This window comes from Nycticebus coucang, chromosome 4, assembly GCF_027406575.1.
Source record: "Nycticebus coucang isolate mNycCou1 chromosome 4, mNycCou1.pri, whole genome shotgun sequence".
Lineage (NCBI taxonomy): Eukaryota > Metazoa > Chordata > Mammalia > Primates > Lorisidae > Nycticebus > Nycticebus coucang.
The window spans coordinates 22075685-22100321 of NC_069783.1; the positions used below are offsets into that span (position 1 = coordinate 22075685).

The 24637-nt window shown below is 38.5% G+C and overlaps 1 protein-coding gene across 3 annotated transcripts in view; it reads right to left on the bottom strand.

The window, feature by feature from the left end:
• Positions 1-9837: 9837 nt before the first annotated feature.
• The window catches only part of ATAD2B (ATPase family AAA domain containing 2B), a 176979-nt gene continuing 162179 nt past the window's right edge, over positions 9838-24637 (bottom strand). For all 3 annotated transcript variants that reach the window (XM_053588597.1, XM_053588596.1, XM_053588598.1), the window contains 5 exons: positions 24082-24219; positions 19497-20180; positions 16138-16265; positions 15687-15815; positions 9838-13304 (listed from right to left, as the gene is read on the bottom strand). In XM_053588597.1, coding sequence (XP_053444572.1) covers positions 13263-13304; positions 15687-15815; positions 16138-16265; positions 19497-20180; positions 24082-24219 — 1121 coding nt within the window. In that variant the 3' untranslated portion in view covers positions 9838-13262. The remainder of the gene's footprint in view (positions 13305-15686; positions 15816-16137; positions 16266-19496; positions 20181-24081; positions 24220-24637) is intronic.

Sequence of the window (24637 nt, forward strand, 5' to 3'; positions counted from 1 at the left end):
ATTCAATCAATAGTATCTGAAAGAAAAAACTGAAGTCATCAGGTAGTAATTTCCTAAACTTAACAATACATCATCTTACCTCCAAATTTACCATCTTCATCCGTACCTGCAGTGTCTGGTCTTCTACAACAAAATACCTTCACTCTCACTCAAGACCAACACTCCTAGTCCCTTCCAGTATCTTGACCAGTAATTATCACCTCTCTTTCCCATCTTCAATTTCCACCTTTCTATTCAGGCAACACAGAATAGTGGTAAATAACAGGGCTCGGTGTTAGAATCCCAGGGTTTAAATCTTGGTTGTGCTGTTTATCTGTCTGACCTTCAGAGCTGGTAACAATCTATGATTAACTCCCCATTAGTAAAGTGGGGGTAACAGTAGCATCTAATTCATAGAATCAATGTGAAGCCCACTGAAGAAGACCTGGAATCCAGGACATTGTTAATAAAGGTCAACTGCTGTCATTGTGCTCACCACCTCCACCATCTTCCCCAGCCCTTCAGTGCAGAAAATGTCCAGCTTTTCACCTTCATCAAAATCCTTTTGGGCAGCGCCTGTGGCTCAAGGAGTAGGGCACCGGTCCCATATGCCAGAGGTGGCGGGTTCAAACCCAGCCCCGGCCAAAAACCACAAAAAAAAAAAAAAAAAATCCTTTCCTCAACCCTGTGTCCTTCTCTAGTTACCTTCTCACTCTTTCCCTTTTTCCTCAAAGAAACAAAGATCACCAAATTGTCATATCTACTGGCAACATTTTAGCATGTATCTTACTAACCTCCACTGCAGTATTTGATGCAGCCATCCGTTTTGAATACAAAATTCTCTCCTTCAGTTCTGGGACACCACTCTTTTCGGCCATCCTGCTTTTAAGAAGGTATGATTAGTCTCATTGGTAGGACATCCTGCCTGCTTCTTTGACATTGCAGTTCTTCTATTTGCCATTTTCATCTTGTTTTAAAAAGCCTCAGTGATCTGATTCACTCTCATGGTTTGAACAACCACTTCTAGGCAGCTAACCTCAAAAGTCTCCAACTCTGAACTCTCCCATGCTTTAGATATATTTATCTAAATGTCTGCTGGACCTGGATGTCAAAATGTCTAATATCGGCCCTTTGCCCTCCCTCCTGTTTATTCTCAGTTAATGCACTGCTACCTACCTGGCCACCCAGGCAGAAACCTAAGAGCAATTCCAGGCTCCTTCTTTACCCTCATCCCCAACAGTCAGTTGCTGAGTCCTATTGATTTTACCTCTAAATTTCCTAGAAATGATCTTTTTCTCACCATCCCTGCAGCCTCTCTCACCTGGAATTCAAGAACGGCATACAAAGTCCTTGCTGACCTCTAAAACCATATTCTTCTCTGCTTTATTCCAAAGCAAACTGCAACTGCTCTTAGCTGCCTGAATTTAACACATTTACCTGTTTCTAAGACTTTGTTATAATGCTTTTTCTGCCTGGAATGTTCTTCATCAAATTTTTACTACCTTCCTTCATTTTTTAAGATGTAAAAATATCACATCTGAGGTGTCTGTAAAGATATCACACCCACCAGGAAAAAAGCCTTCCAAGAATTGCCAGGGTGGGTCCAGTGCCTACGTGCTCCAACAGTTCCTCAACTAAACCATTATCATTGCATTAATTTAAAAATTTTCTTAATATGTTGTCTTATGCTGAATAGTTATCATCTCCAAGGGCAGATACTGTGTTTTAGGCTGTGTTTTACAAAGACTTAGCCTTGTACCTCCAGGTGCCTAGCACATATTTGGCATATCAAAGCCACAGGTAGTTAACGTATCTTGTTAAAAAGAAGTCATATTTTCCACTTTGTATATTTCTGCAAAATTAATATTTCTACAGTTCTTTTTTCAACATGCCTTAATGCCATTCAAAAACATTCTACATCACATGAAAAAGCATAAATATTTACATCTGTCTTCTATAACAAGACCCCAAAATACATACACAGCTTTATCGTCCAGCACACTTCCTCATATTTCCCCTTGATTCTAAACTAGTCTACTTGGAGTCTTCCAAACTGACTTTTTGACCTGTACCTCCTCAAGCCATTACAACCCATAAAAATATTGGCCCTTTAAATTCTGTGCTTACTTAGCAACTCAATAGCAATTAGTCCACGATGCGATGATATTAAAAGCATCGTTAGGATGGATACCTGAATGGAAAGGTCACTAATAATTTCCAAATTACCAGACAAATAGTAGGGAAAAGGCTTAGATGACTTTCTTATTCAACTGATAAAGGATAACACAAATGTAAGAAAAACAATAAACTTGTTTTCTGCTTTACCCACCTTCTGTCCTCCAGTCCAGACTTCTTCACCCTTCACAACTTGAAGCTCGTCAGGAATAAAGAGAAGAGGATTAGCTAGTTTCATTCCCTGAAGCTATGCTTCTTCTATTTATCCAGAGGTTCTCCACCTTCCTACTGCCAGCGCCCTTTAATACAGTTCCTGTGGGTCATGACCCACAGGTTGAAAATTGCTGTGTTAATCAAAAAACTAACCTGAAAATGTTCTAGCGATAGCTAGAATTCCAATAAGAAAAAAAAAAAAATCCAGCAAGAAAATCAGGGTATCTTATGTCCTTTAGCATGTGGCCTTTAGGACCTGCCACATTAACCCACCCCTCCCCCACTACCCCAAGTGGTACTACACAGACCAATCAGCTGTTTCTGAAATAAGACATACTGTCACCAAGTGCCCATCGACCCATGGATTAATAAATTGTGGTATACATACACCATGGAATATTATACAGCCTTAAAAAAGATGGAGACCTTACCTCTTTCATCTTTACATGGATAGAGCTGGAACATATTCTTCTTAGAAGGGAAGAAAAAGTATCCAATGTATTCAGCCCTACTATGAAACTAATGTATGGCTTTCACATGAAAGCTATAATCCAGTTATAACCTAAGAATATGGGGAAGAGGGAGAGGGAGGGGAGGGAGGGGGAAGCATGGGCAGAGGGAGGGGGATTGGTGAGATTACACCTGCGGTGTATCTTACAAGGGTTCACGTGAAACTTAGTAAATGTAGAATATAAATGTCTTAATGCAATAACTAAGAAAATGCCACGAAGGCTATGTTAACCAGAGTGATGAAAATGTGTCAAACTTTATAAAACAAGTGTATGGTGCCCCATGATCTCATTAATGTACACAGCTATGATTTAATAATAAAAAAATTAAAAAATTTAAAAAATGGCAAAAGAAAACTATAACCCACTTATAGCCCCAGAATACAGGGAAAGGGAGAGGAAGGGAGGGGACAGGATGGGTGGACCGAGGGTAATTGGTGGGACCACACCTACAATGCATCTTACAAAGGTATATGCGAAATTTACTAAATGTAGAATATAAATGTCTGAACACAATAACTAAGAAAATGTCGTGAAGGCTATGCTAACTAGTTTGATGAAAATATTTCAAATTGTATGTAAAATGCGTACCTTGTACCCCATGACTACTACATGATTAATGTACACAGCTACGATTTAATAAAAAAAGAAAGAAAGAAAGAAAACAGATGACATTAAGTCAAAGAAAGATGAAAGTCTGACCCTATTACCTCCAAGCACTCTGAAAATTATTGCGCCTAAAGAGGGAGAGAGGAAAGTATCAGTGCAAAATCTTCCAAAGAACACTTTGATTCCCTTCGAGTTCTTATAACTAATGTATTGGCCTACTGGAAGGAAAGTTAGGGTAGGAGGGCAAAGGTGGGAGAGAACAAAAGGAATACATATAAATATTCAAAAATTTCAAAATACTCAAAAATCTCAAAATCTTAAAATGCCTGGTGTTTGAAGATACTAAGAAGAGTTGGACTCCTTGGTATGACCCAAGGAACAAGCTATGATTATATACAGAAAACCAGACAAATAAGAACAACAAAGACTATCAATAAAAAGGCATATAGGAAAGGAAAAACCATCATAGCATACTATATGGCTCAGCTGGCAGTTTTTACCTAGTCACAATAATGCAATACTGAATAATGATCTAATTGTAGCCAACTGGGAGGATGAGAAGAAGAGAGGGGTGTGTGTGCGTGTGTGTTGAGGGTTGTGTGACTACATTGTGATGGAAAATCAAAAGATGATTAAAAGTGGAACATAAAAAAGTAGCTATGTAAGAATATTATTTAGAAATACCAAATAGTGGGGGTGGAGACAAGATGGCTGACTAAAGCCAGCTTTCCACAGAGGCTCCCGTCCAGAAGGAGAGTTAAAGGACAGAAATTTAGCAAGTAACCTGGTGAATTAGAGCTGCACCAAGAGAGAAGGTTGAAGAACTCACCTCAACCCCTCTGAGGTAAGCTGCGACCCCAAGGATACAAACAAAAGGTACAAAACCCATCATCAAGCGGACAGGAGTCCCCTCCACTATAAGAACAGCTCGGAGTGCCCCTCAAACAAACAAGCAGAGTTCAAAGGTCCTCCCACTACACCCTCTAAAAACTGGACCTACCTCCTCTACTGGGGGTACCACAGCATTCTCCTGTCAGGCATAAAACTGTATATATTCTGTACCTGCAATTCTGAGCTCCCAGCACTCCCCTCCACTCTCACTCTGAGGTCTGGAGGCCTGTCCCCCAGGAGTTCAGATTCTTGGGTGATTTCTCGAGGAGTGTGGACAGGGCCTAGACTGCAGCTGGTCAGTGCTAATTCTGCAGCACAGGAGTGAGGAGAGAACGGTTGGCTGAGAGGGAACCACACCGGAGCAGTGGTACCCCAAGGTGCAGAGCTCCAGCCGTTTTTTGGCAACAATAGGGCTCACTCCCGGATATTCTGAAGCCACACCCCCTGTCTCCCTGGGCAACCAGAGGAGGCCGGGCATCTTCCCAGGTGGCAACCACCGCAGAACAGATCTGGGACTGAAAAGCAGGCCCCATGAGTAAAGGATTTGCCTGAGGCAGTACCAGCCTGGGTGGAGCATGGGGACTACTAGAAACACACGTGTAGAGCTGGAAAGTTCCCACGGTGGGGCTGACCCAGAGGACTGCATTACTGAGCCTAAGATGCACTCGGCCCTCAGGGGATCATCAGCCTACAGACAAAGGAAGGCAGGAGGCTAGAACTGACAGCTAACCGAATACAAACCTGCAGGAGCAAAGACAGGGCCTGAGGCACAGGCTCTGGGAACTCAAAACAGCTTCTCTTCTGCAGGGGAATTTAGCAGGGACAGAAACAAATTCCTGCAAAGTTGTTCTGTTCTGTCAGTAACATCAATCAGGGGCGGGGCTAGAACCGAGTGAACACCACCCCCAGCCCCATCAAGCGCCTGAGGTTGTCAGTCCTCACCTCCCCCTGCTGGATAGAGGCAGAGGGCAGCGGCCTGGCTGAGCAGATATAGATTTCCTTGTGATTCAGGCAGGTGCAAACACCTAGAGTATCTGTTCACTAGAGGCAACTGGGTCACAGCCCTGCGGGGCTATCAGTGACTGGGTGTGACAGAGGTGCAAGGTGGGGAAGGAGGCATCAACCTTCCCAGACTAATCTATTTGCTGGGTGGCTCCTCCTGACTCCAAGCAGCACTGGAGCAAGTCATATCTGAGTTGTCAGCAGACCCCTGTGATCCAGTTGACAGAGACCTTTTAAACTCTCCCACCTGAGACAGGTGATGACTGAGACAATTGATTTGGACCTTTTGAACTGAGCCAACCACCCGAGGACTATTCAAGTGGTGCCCTTGGGTGTGTGGTTGTAGGAAAGTTTGGTTTTCCTTTTCCAATTGTTGCCTGTGGGGGGCGGGGTGACTTAATTGCTGGTATTTCTCCACAGCTGAGACTTCAACCCAGAGTAACTGTTTCAATAGGGTCGGACAGAGACCAGCTGAAAATAAGACAGAACCACTTAGCCCCACCACACCAAACAGGTCCCCAGTTTCTCAGGCCATAACACTGTACAGGTCCTCGACAAAATCCCAAGACCAGAGATGTTGGCATGGATGTGGAGAAAGGGGGACACATTTACACTGCTGATGGGAATGCAAATTAATACATTCCTTTTGGAAAGATGTTTGGAGAACACTTAGAGATCTAAAAATAGATCTGCCATTCAATTCTATAATTTCCTGTACTAGGTATATATCCAGAAGACCAAAAATCACATCATAACAAAGATATTTGTACCAGAATGTTTATTGCAGCCCAATTCATAATTGCTAAGTCATGGAAAAAGCCCAAGTGCCCATCGATCCACAAATGGATTAATAAATTGTGGTATATGTACACCATGGAATATTATGCAGCCTTAAAGAAAGATGGAGAATTTACCTCTTTCATGTTTACATGGATGGAGCTGGAACATATTCTTCTTAATAAAGTATCTCAAGAACGGAAGAAAAAGTATCCAATGTACTCAGCCCTACTATGAAACTAATTTATGGCTTTCACATGAAAACTATAACCCAGTGATAACCTAAGAATACAGGGAAGAGGGAGAGGGAGGGGAGGGAGAGGGAGGATGGGTGGAGGGAAGGTGATTGGTGGGATTACACCTGCGGTGCATCTTACAAGGGTAGATGTGAAACTTAGTAAATGTAGAATATAAATGTCTTAACACAATAACTAAGAAAATGCCAGGAAGGCTATGTTAACCAGTGTGATGAAAATGTGTCAAACTGTTTATAAAACCAGTGTATGGTGCCCCATGATCGCATTAATGTACACAGCTATGATTTAATAAGAAAAAAGAAAAAAAAAGAAATACTAAATAATCAGTTACCAGTGTTGAAAACAAATGGGAGAATGTTTGTTTTGGAGGGGATCGAGGATAGCTGGTTTATATAACAAGCTTTCTAGAATTTTACTTCATTCTTCATATGTATGTATGTGTATTTTTGACTTTAAAAACATAAGTTTTCAAGCAAGATGTAAAACAACCCCATTTTTATGTACATTTTCAAAACATGCAAAATAATTTTTACGGACAGGAACAAATGTAACACTTATACAAATTAGAGTGGTGACTGAAATTTGTTAAGCACTGCCTAAGTGCCCAGTCACTCCTCGGTTTCCTGCCTATTTGCACAAATACGCAGTAGCCACCATGGGGCTGGTGCTGTCATCATCCTCCATCTCACAGATAAGAAAATTTTGACAAGCAGAGGAGCAAAATAATTTGCTGAGTTATCACACAGCCAGGAAAGGACATAGCTAAGAGTCAAACTCAGGCAATCTGGCTCCAGCAGCAGACTACTACCCTCTCAAGTGAAAGAATTAAAAACAAAGACACAAAGAGATTTACCCAAGTCATCAGAGTAGCTGCCAGGGGTAAAGAAAGACAAAGAATGGGGTTGGAGAAAGGTAGAAAGTGGACTTACACCTTATTCAAAAATGTTTCTTTTTGAACTTAAACAAATATGACAAACTGTTAACATTTGATACTGGATGGTGGCCAAGGCAGGAGAATCACTTGAGGTCAGGAGTTTGAGAGCAGCCTGAGCAAGAGCAAGACCTCATCACTACTAAAAATAGTAAAAATTAGCCATGTGTGGTGGCCCACACCTGTAGTTCCAGAGACTAGGGAGGCTGAGGCAGGAGGACTGCTTGAGCCCAGGAGTTGAAGGTTGTAGGGGATATGATGACACCCTGCACTCTAGCCTGAGAGACAGAACAAGACTCAAAAAAACAAACAAACAAAAAAAAACACCTCATTGGATGTCGGAACGTGCACATAGTATTCTCTGTAGTATTCTATCATTTAAAAATGTTTATTAAGAGAAAAAAAATTAAGAGCAAAAGAATTTATCAATCACCTTAGTGATAGATCAGTTAAGAATCCAAATTCTAAACCCACACCACAAGACAGGATCCCTGCTGAAATTAGCTGTGTAACCTTGGACAAGTAGCTTAACCATTCTTTATTTCAGTTTCTCCTGTTAAAAATAGTAGCTGACACTCATGTATTCTCTACTATGACTACTACTGTATTTATTGCCATCCAAGCATTTACCACTGTTAGAGAACATCTTGTTTACTCTTTGCCACTAAATTGCAAGTGTAAAAAAAAAAAAACAAGGACCTTGCTGTCCTGTCCTCAGCTGTTAACTCCAGTGCCAAGAGCTGTGCTTGGTAAATGGCAGTGGCTCAAATAAATCTGTTAAATAAACATTGACTTGTGCTGATAGAGAACTACCTGTACTGTCCCCTGCAGCTCTCACGCTATTTCACCTCTCAGTCTATGTTTTCATTGGTCCTTCAGCCTGGAAGGACCTTTCCCTTCTGCTCGCTTCAGCTCAGGCATCAGGTTTCCCACAAAGGCTTCCTTGAGGTTGGGCCACATGCCCCTCCTCTGTGCACCTAGAGTGCCTGGTGCAAAATTCAATCCTAACATACGACATAAACTAAAATGATATGTTTGTGTCCGTCTATCGAAGAAGCAGTCAAGTATACCGAGAACATCAATTCTACAGCCCAACTGCCTACATTTGAATCCTGGCTGTGTGATCTTGTACAAATTAATCTATGTCTCACCGTCCTCGTCTGTAAAATGGGGATGATAATAATAGCACTTATAAGGTTCTCAGAAGATGAAAAGAATTTGCATTTGTATCAGTAAAGCACTCAGAACAGTCTCCAACACCTGGTGAATGTGTCAAATTATATTATAAAAATCTCAAGGCCACTATAGTACCTCACCTCTGTAATCCTAGCACTTTGGGAGGCCAAAAGTGTTAAATTATAAAAATCTTAGGGCCGGCACAATGGCTTACCTATATAGTCCCAACACTTTGGGAAGCCAAGGCAGGAAGATCAATTGAAGCCAGGAGTTCCAGCCTGGGCAACAGCAAGACCCTGTCTCTACTAAAAATAGAAAAATTAGCTGGGCCTTGTGGCAGGTGCCTGTAGTCCCAGGTACTCAGAGGCTGAGGCATGGAGGATTGTTTGAGCCCCAGAGCTTGAGGTTACTGTGAGGTAGGCTAAGACCTTGGCACTCTAGTCCAGGAGACAGAGTGAGACCCTGCCTCAGAAAAAAAAAAAAAAAAAAAAACCCTGGCTATTGATTTTATTGCACTGTTGAGTGTTACAGAAACTGAAACTGGATAAATAAAATTCAGCTTTATCTCCAAAGTCCTAAAACCTTCACTGAGCTTCAAATACAATTATAAGCTCTTTATTTAAATGTTCAGATAGTTTTAAATCTGTTTTGCAGGTTTATTATTACTAATCTTTGGATATAACAAAAGTAAAAAATTTGAAATAAAATATAAATAACAAAAAAAGGTTTCTCAAGGTAGATAACAGAAATAGGCATTCTAAAGCCAAAAACATTCTATTCCTTTCAAGTAAACCCTTCAAAACTCTAGTATAAAACCTTTCTCCATATTATGTACTGCACTGTGTAAAGTATGCTAAACAACTCAATAAAAGGGGAAAATTATAAAATAAGTGAACCATACTTCCTGACCATATATTGTGGGACAGTCTTCCAGTTAGAAAAACAAATTTCAGAAGTACCCATTCCTTCCATACAATATATTTTAGACAATCGCCAACCTTCCAACTAAAACCAACCGGAACTCTACCTTGGAGATCTGAACAATGTAATCTGAAAATTTGTGCCCTCATATTAATTTGAAATTTTAAAAAAGGAGGGAAAATTAACAAAAATAAAACCATACTTCCTCAATAGGAAAAGCTTTTCAGCTAAAAAAAAATCCTAAGATGTACTTAAAATCTAAAAGGAACATATAACAAGACTTTTGGGGTGGTTGACAAACAGCAATATGTCCTATCTATAAAACAGATAAAATCAGCTAGAAAGCTAGCACTGCATTTGTAGGCAACAATGATCATAATTAAGCTAAAGAAAGACATGTTTTTCTTGTCATCTTTATTCAAGTATTTCACAGCAGTTATATTACAAATTACAGTAAATGTTCAAATTCCAGAATTTGGAAATTAAATAATTTACTTTGAACTAATGTAAAATGAAGTCAAATGCAAAATATCAATTTAACACAATTCTAAATTAAACTACAAACCCAAAATAGACCATAGTTGATGAAGTCTACTTAATCTACAAAGTAGACATACATGACTGAAACCAAATAGGACTCCCAAAGTCTAAGTAACCAGATGTACAAAATACAAAAGATGCAGGTACAAGCTCAAATTCAAGCTTACAATGTGATTACAAATAATAATTATAATAACAATGGCATTCAGCTAGGGGACCTGACACTGAAGATACCTACCGAATAGCACCATAGCTGAACCAACTTAATCAAAAAAGGAAAGATAAGTAATTACCACCCAACTCCCTAAAAATAAAATCCAGTAAACCTACAAATACATTGGCTTATGAGAAAAATCAAGTCATGAAAGGACACTAAAAAAAAAAAAAAAAGAAAAGAAAAAAATCACAGGTGAGATTCAAGCTCAAAAACACAATTAACTCCACAGCCTTCATTTTCAACCCTAGTGTGATTCCATCATCTTCATAAAGCTCCCAGTGTCCCCACAGCTGAGCATGAACTACTGCTGGGCTGTGCTGTGATATACATTTTACTGATCTGAGAGTAGGGTTTTACATAGGAGCTCATCATTTATAATACTCACAACAGGAAATAAGAACAGAGGTCAATTTGTACATATTTTTGCCAATGCTATACAGCAAAAATTAAAAACTTACAGAAAGATAAACAAAATTGAGTCCACTTAGATAATTTCACAAGCTGCTTTAAACTATAGAACCACCAGATATCTGTAAAATAAGCAAAACTGGTACAGTGTGTTTCTTTTTTGAGGAAAAGAGGGCCAGAGGAGTTGGTACAATTTCAGTTTGTTTTTCTCCCCGTGGCATTAGATTGGCTTTCTTTTTAAGACCTAAACTGTTCAAAGTGGCAGTTCCTATACTGAGGTTGCCTCCGATTTTTCCATCTACATTAAGGTTAGAACAGAAACAAACAACAACAACAACAACAATAAAAAAAAAAACCTTGATCTTTTGGAAGCATTTTAACGCTGAACACAAATAAATTTCCCTTGTCAAACTTACTAATGGCTAAAATCTTAATTAACTTGTACAAATTTAGTAACCTACTAAGAACATGTGCGTTTTTTTTTTTTTTCCTTTCACAAGTGCTGCTGTTACTTGAAAAGAATGCTTCTGACTTAGAGTAACTGGAATAAATATTTAAAAAAAAATAGTGCAGCAAGAACCTGAGACTTGCAAAAAACCCTTTTACCAGAAACTTGCTACAAAAAGTCTGCTACATCTTATTTCATCAAATCTTTAAATTCTGTAACAATTCCCATCAAAATACAAAATGCTAATGTATTAGACAGTAAAATAGTTTGAACTGGTATGATGGTAATAAATACTAAAGAAAGCATGAAAACCCTCCCAATAATCAAATTAGAGGTTTCAAATAACCTCCCCTTTAAAATGGTTCATCGTTAATCGCACTTGCCCACCTTAAAAATACAGTGTGTCTACACGGGTAGCATCTTGAATCACATGACTAAGTGAATATCATGAAAACATCATAGACTAGGTATAAAGAAAACAAGTGGCATTAAAAAAAAAATTATGCTAGAATTAGAAGGTGCTGGGTGTAAATGCAAATACAAAGAAGCACTTTGGATTACTGCAGTATCCCACGGCCAAAGTATGCTTTCTGCACACTACAAACAGCCAGAGACAAGGAGACAAGTACCTTAGCTTCAGCACGTAAACGGTGGCAAAGTGATTACAGGACTCCGTAAACACTGTTGGTGACTAAAATACAAAAAGCTGAGGTAGCTCAGTATCTCTGCAGTAGTCCAAGACCATTTGCCCTTATTAAAACCCAACCTACATGAGTTGCATATATTGAAAGACACACCTGCAGCTAACGACTATAATGAATGAAGATATCAAGCCAACTTGTCAGCAAAATGTTCTACCTTTTTGTTTAAAAATCATCTGATAAAAAATGTCACTGCACTCCCTTTGCCTCTTTGCAACTGCCTAGACTGTGTCTCCAAATCTATAGAAAGTTTTTGTAAAACTAGTAAGCCATAATTAATTCCAGACACGTACAATTCACAGAAATCACTCAACAAGATCCAAAATGTGTTCAAATCAAAATGAAGGGTTGTGAAGGTAAGCTATGGGAAGGGATCTAAACATTAATACTGTTATTCAAGGACAATACCAGAGCTCACTTGCAATTATGCATACGGGAAATGAATTTTATAGAGATTCTGACAAATTCCTCTTTTTTCTGTCCATTTGGCAAGTCCTGGCTTTAAAATAAAACAGTAACAATTTACTACACAGGAAAATCATTTTTGTCTGGGAACTCAAACATGAGTAACTATTAAATTGCCACTGACAAAAAGGAAGAAATGGCCACTATTTATTTTCTGGTCATCATTGTCAGCAAAAAGTGTGTGGGATTTTTTGTGGACTATGTATTATTTCTTGTTGTTTTATTACATGTTTCTTAAAGTATAACAGACCTTACAAGAAAACTCGTCATTTTTGTATATTATGTGGCTTACTGAATGTCTTGATTGAGCTTTGAGAACAAGACAAGCATTTAATACCAGAACACTTCTTGTCTCTTAATCACAAGAAAATCACAACTTATTTTCAAGGTTGTGACCAAAGAAAGTATTCTAATTTATTTGCTACAAACAAGCTCATCTGTTTAGCCTTATCTTTCTCAAATGAATAAAAAGGCACATTAAAGGCAGTTCTAAAGAGCCTGATCTGATTTCATCCCGTTTCTTTAGCTTTTCACCAGAATATTCCATGGCCATCTCTAAGACAGGTTTTAGTCCATTACCCAGATCGGAGGGGGATTGGGGTGGGGGGTGGGAGAGATATGAGGAGAAAAAAATAATTAACAGGCTGCCCACTGTTCAAACAATCCCAAACAATTAGAACTGCCCCAGTCCAGTACCCTCCTGTTTGCTGGTCTGCTCCCCAAGAGGAGTCTCCAACAGAGAGTGCATGGAAAGAAGAGCAGAGCGAGAGCAGTTTCTGTAGCACCAAGATCTCCAAGCTGTGGGGTTGTATTTTTTATTTGTGGAAAATACAACATGTTTCTGAAGTTCTGTTTGGTTCTTGTAGGCTGGTTGGTTTCAGGTACCTGAGACAATAGCACCAAATTCAACAGAGAAAGGATGAGTGAGAGAGCACTTTATACCAAGGCTCTGCACATAATTGGTGCAATTTGAAATTGAATGGCTCAGAAGACTGCTCTGTCAGGAGCAGATTGGAGAGGATAAACCACTCATCTTGAAAAGTTCATAGGAATGTCTCAAACATATGAACTGTTCTTTCCATCTCCTATAAGGAAAAAAAATGCATGTTATCTATTATGGAAAAGACAAAGGTATTCCTCATCATGGAATAATTCACTTTAAATTTTTAGAAACAAAATTTGAGATACAGGTTTAACTTACAATCATTTCCTGATTATAATACCATAGCTACTCTGTAGAAAAATCTGCCCTAAACACTTCCAAGTAATTCTTATTTTATATTTAGGCTAAGGAGAATGAAGATGAGAGCAACACTCAACATGGAACTTACTGCGCCATGGAACATATGAGGGATGAATATGAGGACTATTAATATGAGGATGGTGGTAACACTCAATGAGTAATTTATGAGAGTAATATGAGTAATTTACTATGTCAGATGTTAAAATCCATATGAGTAAATCTTTATATGAATATATATATGTAATTTAAATTAATTCCCACAATAGCCCTTCCTTGCTCATGTCTCAGAATGGAACTTGGAACCCTAGTAATCTAGGAGTCTAATTGAGGGAGGGGAGACTGACAGCAGAATCAGTAGTGAGTGACTTTCCCGGTGCATGGTGATGGCAGCCACTCACTCTGGCTTTTCTTCTTCTCAGCTCTGGTTGGAGCAAATAGAAACAGGAACTGGGTACATTCTACTTTTTGGCATTATCTTCACTACAGTGAATGCATTCATTTTGCTTTGGGAATTAGGGGAATATAATGAGTAAGGAAGGGCTAAAATAAAGAACTCTACCTCACACATTTCATTCAGATGGAAAAATGTCAAATACATCTAAGACATTTGATTTTCTTTATTCCCTTTAAATAGCTCTAAAGAAATTCTATTTCATGTCTCTATAGAATAATAGGCTATACGAACAGACTGTCATCTGACCAAGAAGGTTCTTACATGATCAATCAAAATAACCTCTGCTAAAGGTTTTATCATATATTACTGAGTAGGAAAAAAAAAACAAGTTACGAAATATACAATATGATCCCAATTTTTAAACATATATTCACACATTTATACACATTATATACATCTAGACATTTTAAAAGATTGAAAGACATTCAAAAATATTAACATTGACTAGTTTCCTCTAGATGGTGACTATGGGTAATGTTTTTATTTTCTCATTGTGCTATTTCTATGTACTGTAACAACTTACTACAGCTTTGTAAAAATTTAACTTATAAAAATGTGATTACAAAGTAATTGTAATTTCTAAATGTTCTCTTGCTTTGATGCAAATCCCATACTCCTTAGCGCACATGAAAAATAACTATACCCTCTATATACAAACCTTGAATACATGAGAAAAGTTCCATGAGAGCAGGAACTTTGTCTTACTCATTTTTTGCATCCCAAATGCCTAGCATGGTAGCTGGCATTGAAGGTGGTCGATAAATAATAGATAAAACTACTAGACAAACAGACAAATTGACGAAGAGTCTAATTAAGTCTTTTAGCCATTTAGTAGATGTGGAATTATATTTGCTCAGATAACCTCAAAAAGCAGAGGTGTGGCTTAATAATGTAAATTATATGAACAGACATATAAATTCCCATTTATAAGGGAAGAACTTCCCCATGGTCCAGAGTTGTCCAAAAAGGTAATGCTTCATCTCCACAAGTATCCAAGCAAAAGGACAACTAACTCCTCTATGTAGCCAATTTATAAGATTAGATTTGATTAAATAAGATGACTTTTGAGTTCTCTCTCAGCCATTAATGGGGTGGTAAATAGGTCTCACTGCACATGCCAACTCCTTTAATCACCAGTAGCTGCCTAAGAAGCAGTGACGGGCGGCGCCTGTGGCTCAGTGAGTAGGGCACCGGCCACATATGCCGAGGGTGGTGGGTTCAAACCTAGCCTCGGCCAAACTGCAACAAAAAAATAGCCGGGCGTTGTGGCGGGCACCTGTAGTCCCAGCTGCTCGGGAGGCTGAGGCAAGAGAATCGAGTAAGCCCAAGAGTTAGAGGTTGCTGTGAGCCGTGTGACGCCACGAGACCTCAGCCGTGTGACCTGAGGGCAGTACAGTGAGACTCTGTCTCTACCAAAAAAAAAAAAAAAAAAAAAAAAGAAGCAGTGACAACCATTCTGGGGCCATGCTCACATCCAATAACCACAAGTGATAAGCTCAGTTGGTGTGTCAGGAACAAGCCTGGGAGGAGAGAATTGTGACATGCTACTCTGTGTATGTGCCAACCAAGAAGCATGAATATCTGTGTTTTGATAGCCAAGGAACCCCCAGATTGAGTTAAAATGGTACAGAAACTTCAAACTATACTCTTAATAATTCTTCTACTTTTACATCTTCAAAACACTCTTCAATTATTTGGCAGAAGATATAGATTTAGGAAAACAACTTTTATTCTCTTTTCTTTGGGACAAAAGCACACATTTATCCTTACCTCTATAAGTTGTGACTTGTCATAATCTTTACGATGACGGTAGATGCATTGACTAAGAAGAGAATATAATCTCTCAAGCTGATCAACTGCCAGATTGTTGCTTTTATCTACCAACAAATCAAGCAATTTCTAAGAAAAAGTAAAAGAAAAGAAAAATGTAATCTGATTTTGCTGGTGAAACCGAAACAGTTATATTCAAATGGCCATAAAACAGGTACCATAGGCCATAGTGTAATAGTAACACCAGAGGTTAAAAGATTCAAAGGCTTACTTATTACCAAGACTAATCCCATAACTTTCAAACCCTCAAAACTCTTTTTTACTAGAAGCCCCGAGGCACCTATATCCCTAGGTTAAAGCAGATTTCCAAAACTAGTTTTATTCGGCTGCCTACAAACATACTCAAATCTCCATGCATCACTTAAAACTGACTGGGAATAACTGAGCTTACCTTCAATCTCTCCCGATCAACTATGAGAGGTGGCACAGGCTCCGATGGCTCCTCTGGAACCAGTTCTAGGCTTGTTGTTCTGGCCTGCTCTAAAATTAACTTACGATATTTCTTTGCTTTAGAAGCACCTACAATTAAGGGGGAAAAACATATGCTGCAGCATGCAAAAGTTAAGAAAAGTCAGTCTTACGCAACTATAAATTATTTCACCTACCATAAAGCTTTTTTGAAATGAGGAAGGGTATATCCTTTAAATGATAATTTGTTTGTTTAAGTAACCCAGTAAGGCAAGTAAATGAATTTTTGGTGGGTTAAAAATAAATAGTCCAGGCTGGGCCTGGTGGCTCATGCCTGTAATCCTAGCACTATGGGAGGCCGAGGCAGGAGAATCGCTTGAGGTCAGGACTTCAAGAACAGTCTGAGCAAGAGCAAGACTCTGTCTCTACTTAAAATAGAAAAATTAGCTGGGTTTTGTGGACAGCACCTATAGTTCCAGCTACTTGGGAGGCTGAGGCATGAGGATTGCTTGAACACAGGAGTTTGAGGTTGCTGAGAGGTAGGCTAATGGCACTCTAGCCTGGGCAACAAAGACTCGGTCTCAAAAAAAAAAAAAAAAGAATAAATAGCCCAAATTAAAAATGACTGTACATAACTAACAAGCCAAGTCATATCAGAATATCACATACCCACTAAAAGGAAAATAACAGCAGTCTTCACTAAGCACTGACTTATAAGCAGCCTTCACTCTCTTTATAATAGCTATCATTTTAAAATCTGGAGTGTGCAGAACTGGAAGAAAAAGAAGTGATCTAGAAAGGCATATATTAATACAATGTGGAGCCAATCTGTCTACACATTTGCCTACCAACCTAAAATGTTCTCAGTATCACCTGAAGTTACTCTGCCTAAAAGTCTATTAGAGATTGCTCTGGGTTTTAATGGTTTTTTCCCCTTAAAAATAAAAACACAGGTTCAGCGCCCATAGCTCAGTGAGTAGGGCACCGGCCACATACACCAAAGCTGACGGGTTCGAGCCTCAACCCAGGGCCAGCTAAACAACAATGACAACTGCAACCAAAAAATAGCCAGGCATTGTGGAGGATGCCTATAGTCCCAGCTGCGTGGGAGGCTGAGGCAAAAGAATTACTTAAGCCCAAGAATTTGAGGTTGCTGTGAGCTGTGACGCCACAGCACTCTACCCAAGGTGACATAGTGAGACTTTGTCTCAATCAATCAATCAATCAATCAATAAAACACATTAACAGTGTAATAGGGCTGGTGTTCTTTCCTACCTTAGAATGTATTAACATAATCTAATTACTTTTCTCTCAATGTTTTGTTGAGATGAGCCACACTGAGAAAACGGAAATTTAGAGGTAGGTGAGTCTTACTTCACAGACCCAGGCACTTTGAGGGACAAAGAGAGTAGGCAAACCACTAAGCCCTACGGTTCCCCAGTGGAGGACAACTCTAAGGGGAGGGTGTGGGGAAAGGAACACAGAGACAACCTTAGACTGTTCCAGAATTGCATGCAGGACATGGCCTGTATCAGGGACACTAAGGAGAACTTAGTCACTGAGAGTCCCCATGCAAGGCCACCACTCCTCTCTCCTGCCTTAGTTCTTATATTCCCAAGTCTTTAAACTCTTCCCTCTCATCAATGCCTATTTTATAGATAAACAATAAAAGAACCAAGGTGTTGTCTTCAAAAAGATATATTGTGACTTATGAGAGAAGTCTTATATTTTAGGCAGCCTTTAAAGTGAAAGCCTCTGCAGTTCTATTAACCTGTTGTGCTAGAAGTTTTGTTAAAACCAGATTGATCCTTATTACTATATCTATGGACTTCTAGAGGTCTGAGAATTCAGACTGGGGACCACGGCACTATGTAAACTGTCCTGACAACTCCAACTAAAAACTTCAGGTTATACTTTTATATAAGAAATATCATTAAAGCTTTTATATCACCAATTGAACACAATATTAACTTAAGCCTTTCCTACAAGCTTACTGACATTTCATAGAGAAGTAGCATTAAAGCAGACTCCTCTACCTCCACCCATTCTGCCTCATACCGCACATTTCTACTTTTGTCCCACCCTGTCCTGCTCATTATCTAACCCTAGCTTTAACATAGCTTTAAAGCTCTGATAGCCCAAAAATAAATAATAAAACAAAAGGAAGGAAAAACAAGCTGATAGCCCAGAATACTGCTCTGAAACTGCTTTCTATTATTAAATATTGAGGAATAGGAAAAATTCTCAAAAGGTAGCAATTAAGAACAACAAATCTCACTTTGTCCATTAAAAGAATTCTTAGACTTTGAATAACATTTTCCTATTTCCTAATTCTGCTAGAGGGCTTAAAAAACTGGCAGCAAAAAAACTGTTACCACATAGCCCAAATCCCAAGTTAAAGCTATGTATGTGCTCCATATAATTTAGAGAGCACAAAACAATTTCAAGATAGCCTGGTACAGGAATAGCATCTGTCCATGAAGGAAATGTCTATTGAGCAGGGTAGTTATCCATTCCCCCATCCCACTATGAGCTAAAGAACAGTGATAAACAAATACAGGCTAGAAATCCTTAACTCCCCTTTCTGCTGCTTCTTAGAAGAAGCACGTAGCCCTAGGAAATCAGGAGCTGGCCAAGTGCCCTGATTCTCTGAGAACAAGGCGAACTTGAGAAGGAAGGTTCTGCTTCGTTCCTCCACTGCTGGACTTCAAAGCAGTAGTATTTGTTAGACCCAACAGCCCTTGGATGCAAGTACCAATGACTGTCTGGAATGAATACACCTTACTATGTGCCAGTTACCATAAGAGGCAATTAAAATACACAATTTATTTAATCCCTGAAACAACACCATTCAGAAGTTCAATTTGCTATATGAAAAAAACAAGTTTGGAGAGAATAACTACTCAAAGTCACATGATTATAATGAATAGTGGTGGTACTTTAATCTATGTATACTTTTTCTGATACACCATGCAGGTATAATATTCAAGTCTTGTCAGCCCACCCCCAGCCAATTCCAATAATTCTTCTGTTGAAACTCATCTATTTGACACCTATGGATTCACTCAGCTTTTAGTCAATATCCCTGAAGACAGGGGTGATGATCATGTGGGAGGCAGAAGAGTAAGCGGCAATGCACTTGCGACTACAAACCCTCTTAAATTTACAGCAAAATTTAGTATGTACATATATACTTCTCCAGGGAAAAGGATGAGAATTTTAACAGATTCTCAAAGAGGCATAATTATTCATCAACTATTGCTACTGGGAACCAATGAAATATGCGATAAATTAACTCTGGAGTTTACCCCTTCTGAAGATCTTTTAAAATATTAATTTTACCTTCTTTATCCAGTTCTGCATCTTTAACCTCCACATCGGGGCTTGGCTCTAACTTCTCATTATTGCTACAGTCCAGTGCCTCTAGTTTCTCAGGATCATCTCCATGATTTTCATTTGAAGATTCTGTTTTTTCTTTTGACTGGTCCTCCAGAAGAATCTTTTGTTCAGAACTATATTTATCTCCACTATCACAGAAAGAAACTACTTCAACTTTGCCATTCTGACACTCCAGGACTGGTATTCCTTCAAAACTGTCAGTGGAAGCCTCGCCGTTTAGACAGTTTCCTTTAAGGAAAGGCTCTTTCCTAGATGTCTGTTCTGGATTTAGGGAACTGTTGCTGTTGACGAGTAGAGATTCATTTGAACTTTCCTCCTCAGTAGATGCAAAGTTCTCTTTTGTGCCTGCTCCACTGTTAAGCCTCTGGCCCTGCTCCATGTCCATGATGTCACAGGATGACTCGTCATTGGTCATAGATAAGTCTCCAGTCTCTTCTCCATTCTCCTCGTGGCAGTCAGTGCTTACCTCAAACTCTCCATTCTCTAGTAACTTCCTATCCTCTGTATGGTTCTCATAGTCGCCAAATTTGGTGTCCTCTTCATCTTTTTTTAAATTATTGACTTTCCTTTTCTTAATAATTCCTTTACCCCACTGTGATCGCCGCCTTGATTTTCTCCGAACCCGAACTGTTTTAAAAGGAAGGAAAAAAGATCTGTAGGATGTGGAATGCAATACCTATTTTACATATGTTTACTAAATAGGACCCAAAAGAAAGTAAACCCACACTGATGCAACACACAAACAAAAAATTTAGTTCTTGACATTGCTCCTACAATCAGCACAACCTACAAGTGGAATTGGATACGAAGTCAGGGATAAACACTGCAGAATGAAACTTCTTAAAAATTTACTTTCTATCTGAGTTTAGTCAGCAATACCCTTTTCTGCTACACTATGTCCAACTTTATAGCTGTTCCTAATTTCCTGCATCCAAGAGACAAGCCACATTATCTTGCCAAGCTCCACGAAGTTTGAGGCCACAGCCTACATTTCTACCATAAATGTGGATGCTGTATAGTAAAAACTATCTCCCAAATCATGAAAGGAAATAAAGACTTGATGCAACCTGACAGAATAGTTATGGGTATCCTTACGAAGAAATCTTTGTTGCTTCTCCTCCCAGAAAAAGGAATCACCCATAATAAGCTTGACTGCGGAAAGAAGCCTGTGAAGGTTATGAGGACCGGTTAGTCAGCCAGCTGTTAACTTCTTCTAGCACAAATGGTTCACCTAGTAGCTTCAATTTCTTACAAAGTTATTTGAGAATATGTAGGAAAACTAAGCCTCTACTATCAAGACAACAGCAGCAAATTAACAAAACACTGAAAACAAATATTTGGTTAGTTATGTGAAAAGGTAGACCTATAAAATTTGTACAGACTATACTATTAGATACTATTAACTATCACAAGAACTTTGTAAGTAGACAAGCTAGGGCTTTCAGGTGATAATGGACCCAGGAATTTTTTATTTCACATATAGTATTTGTCAAAGATAGTTGGTTAGGCAAGCCTACCCCACTGTTCCTTAAATAAATAAAAAGCTAACTTCTATTTTGAAATTTGGGACACTTGCATCATACAGTTAAGTGTTCTGTAGAACGCTTAAACACAAACATGAATAAAAATGACCCATTTTTCCCCTACGGCTATAAAAGTAATAAGTCTGGTTTTTTTTTTCAAAAGACTCTATATAATGTTTCTGGGCATATATATTGGGCAAAGACATTTTTAAAATAAAATTTAAAAACGGGATTGCCGAGCGTAGACTGTTTGATCCATAATTTCTGCTCTATCAAGACAGGAAGAAGTCTGATCAACTCTTATTTCTTACATTCACACTGTTTAACGTGAACTCCCTATTGAATCTCTTCAAAGACACCAATGTATTCATAAAAATTGATAAAAAAGGAGTGATATAACTAAGTTTATCTAAGAATATATCTACTAAAGGTTTCTAAAATCATCTCTAAAATTCAACTTTAAAATTTAGTCTTTTAGCTTGAAATATATTTCCTCTTCAAAACAATAACATAGCACTATCTCTTCATTCTTTCCACCTATTTCTATTTTTTTTCTTTTTTCTTTTTTTTTGAGACAAGCCTCACTATGTCGCCCTCAGTAGAGTGCTGTGGTGTCACAGCTGGCAGCAACCTCAAACTCTTGGGCTTAAGTGATTCTCTTGCCTCAGCCTCCCAAGTAGCTGGAACTATAGGCACCCACCACAATACCCAGCTATTTTTTTTGTTGCAATTGTTGTTTTTTTTAGCTAGCCAAGCCGGGTTCGAACCCACCAACCTAGGTGTATGTGGCTGGCATCCTACCCACTGTGCTATGGGTGCCACCTAATCTCTATTATTATAATGTATGGTTGTAAGATAATTAGCATGGAGAAAATAATTTCTCTATCAGTGGTATATAGGCTCAGGTGACAGGCATTTGTAAACATTTCATTAACTATATGAACAGCTGATCTAGTCCACATTAAAGATGAAAGAAAAACATTCAGCTTGGTCTCACTCTGAAAGGTAGAGCTGTTAGATTTTACTACCTGAAAAGCCACTCTTGACAATATAACCTCTCGTATTCTCCAAACATGTAACAGAAGCCTAAGAGGTCCCCCTTTTCTTTCCTAAGCTATGGAACTCCAGAGCAAAAAGAGACTGAACTACACCCAACCAAGCACCAACTCAGTTACTTTACATGTAGTACACTAAGCAAAGCCTAGAAAGCCCTACCAAAGCAAGGTTACTCCTGTAATGCCTTCATCCTGCCTAATACCATGACAGAAAATGTTCTTATTCTTTGGGAGGAAGAACTGGAGTTATTTTTCCCCTCCTTATATAGTTATTTCTAATAGTACAATTTTGGTAAAATAAAAGAGAAATTGATCGTTGTAAGTTCCACAAGAATAGGGACTTTTGTTTCACTTGCTGCTATACAGTCACAGTAGCTGGCCTGTGGTAAGAGTATATTTGTGGACCTAATCCTTAATATACCAATTCCTTCATGACGGGTGCTTTGTGTGAAAAGCCCAGTTAGGGGTACAATCTTTAGAGTTAATTGTCACATCTCACTGAGCTTGTTTCTAAAACTAAGACCTTAAGAAAGCAATTCTCTGATGCCCCATGATCATATCAATGTATACAGTTATGATTTAATAATAAATAAATAAATAAATAAAAATAAAGTTAAGACTGGAACCCCCCCCCCCCAAAAAAAAAGAAAGCAATTCTCTCTTAGGGACACTCAGATATAAGATTTAAGTAAGTTAATATAAAATGAAAAAATGATGGGTCACATATGCCACCTACTGGTAAGAAAAACAAAACTCACAAACGTAGATTCAAAGAATATTTTGAATATTTAAAGGCACTTAAAGCATGCTGAAGCGAATATTCAATGTATTTTCATTAGTAAATATTTGCAACAGGTGCAAAGAATGTAAAGGATTTCTAGTTTTAAACTAGAGTGCTATGTTACCCAAACCGAGTCATAATCTGGGACACAAACAGGCCAAATAACTTTAACTGGCTTCACAGTAACCAAATACACTATTAGGTCCTTTCTCAAAATTTCTTATATGTGAATGCCATTTTTTGAAAAAAGATGCACTAAAAAAAAAGTGCATGTAACTCATTCATTCAAATTCAATGCCACTGGTGAAAGAACTAATACTAAGGCCAGTTTTGTTGACAAAGTTCTATGGTTGAATATTCAAAATCTAGATCTTTTTAAAAATTTCCCAACATGGTGCTCAATAGGAAATGCTCACTGGAGCACTGCAGATTTCAGATGTAGGATGCGTCTGGTATGTATATTGCAAATATTCCAAAATAAAAAATACTTCTGCATCCTAAGCATTTCAGATAAGGGATGCTGAACCTGTATTATCACCTTTACACCAGAAGAAAGGCATCTATCTTCCAAAGAAGGCTATCTTTAGTGAAAAAGAAGGACTATATCAGGAAGATGTTGTGTTTGTTAACATTTGTCTTTTAGAAATTTTATACAACATAGATCAACAGGATGAGTAAAATGAAGAAAATCCAAAACACTAATTTTTCCTTTAAATACATCTTACAAAACTAGACAAGACTGTGCAAACTTTTCAAACTGAACTCAAAATATTCTCAGAAAAATCGAGAATTCCTACTTGCACAGCAGCCCTCCCATATGCTGCATTTTCTGCTATAAAGAGAACATGCTACAAGGCACACAGCAAGGGGTCGCAGGGGAGAGCAGGGGTGAGTAAAAACCCTGTTGGCTCCATATCTCTGTCCCAAAACCAAAGTTTAAAACTGAAGACATTCAAACCTAGTTCAATTACAATTGCAAATACTGAACAGGGATAGAAAACAACAAATAAGGTTAAAGAAATATGTTTCTGATTCAGCATCTTACCTCTGAGAAGAGATGAAAAGAACTCTGGGAAAAAAGCAGCACTTTGGTTTGTACCCCAAACCTAACATATCTGCATCCTTCTCCGTTGCTCCCACTACTGGACAACATGATCTCAAATACTCACATGCGCATTTATTTGAAGAGTTGTGCCAGACATCCATTGGATTTCTTTGTTTGTGCCGAAATGCCTCTTCAACTCTAGTTTCTGTCTTCCGAGCTCCAGTACTATGAGGATTTATTTGTTCTGCTGTTACCGATAAGCCTGCAAGCAGAAGATAAGCGATACCTATTTAAATATTCCCAGCTACATAAACCAACAAGGTTAAAAAAAAAAGTCTGAAATACAAAACTGAGTTTTGAAGTCATTAATTATACTTGGGCAGTTGGTAGTTCTGATGGAAATAATGTCTTTTGTTTTAAGATGGGAAAGAAACCAGATATAAAATCATAAAAATAAAACATCCTGGCAGTCCATGCTTACACTCAATTCTCAAAGAGGCCCTAATTTTACTCATTTTAATTTGAAAAGGGACACATTTTACATTATTATGACTGTGAGACAGTAAGACTATATATTGTCTAAAAGTCATTACCTCTGCCATCTTAGACTGTACAGTGTCTATTGGGCATAGTCCCAGTTTCAAAATATTTGCTGCCTGTCACACCATAATGCAAGCACA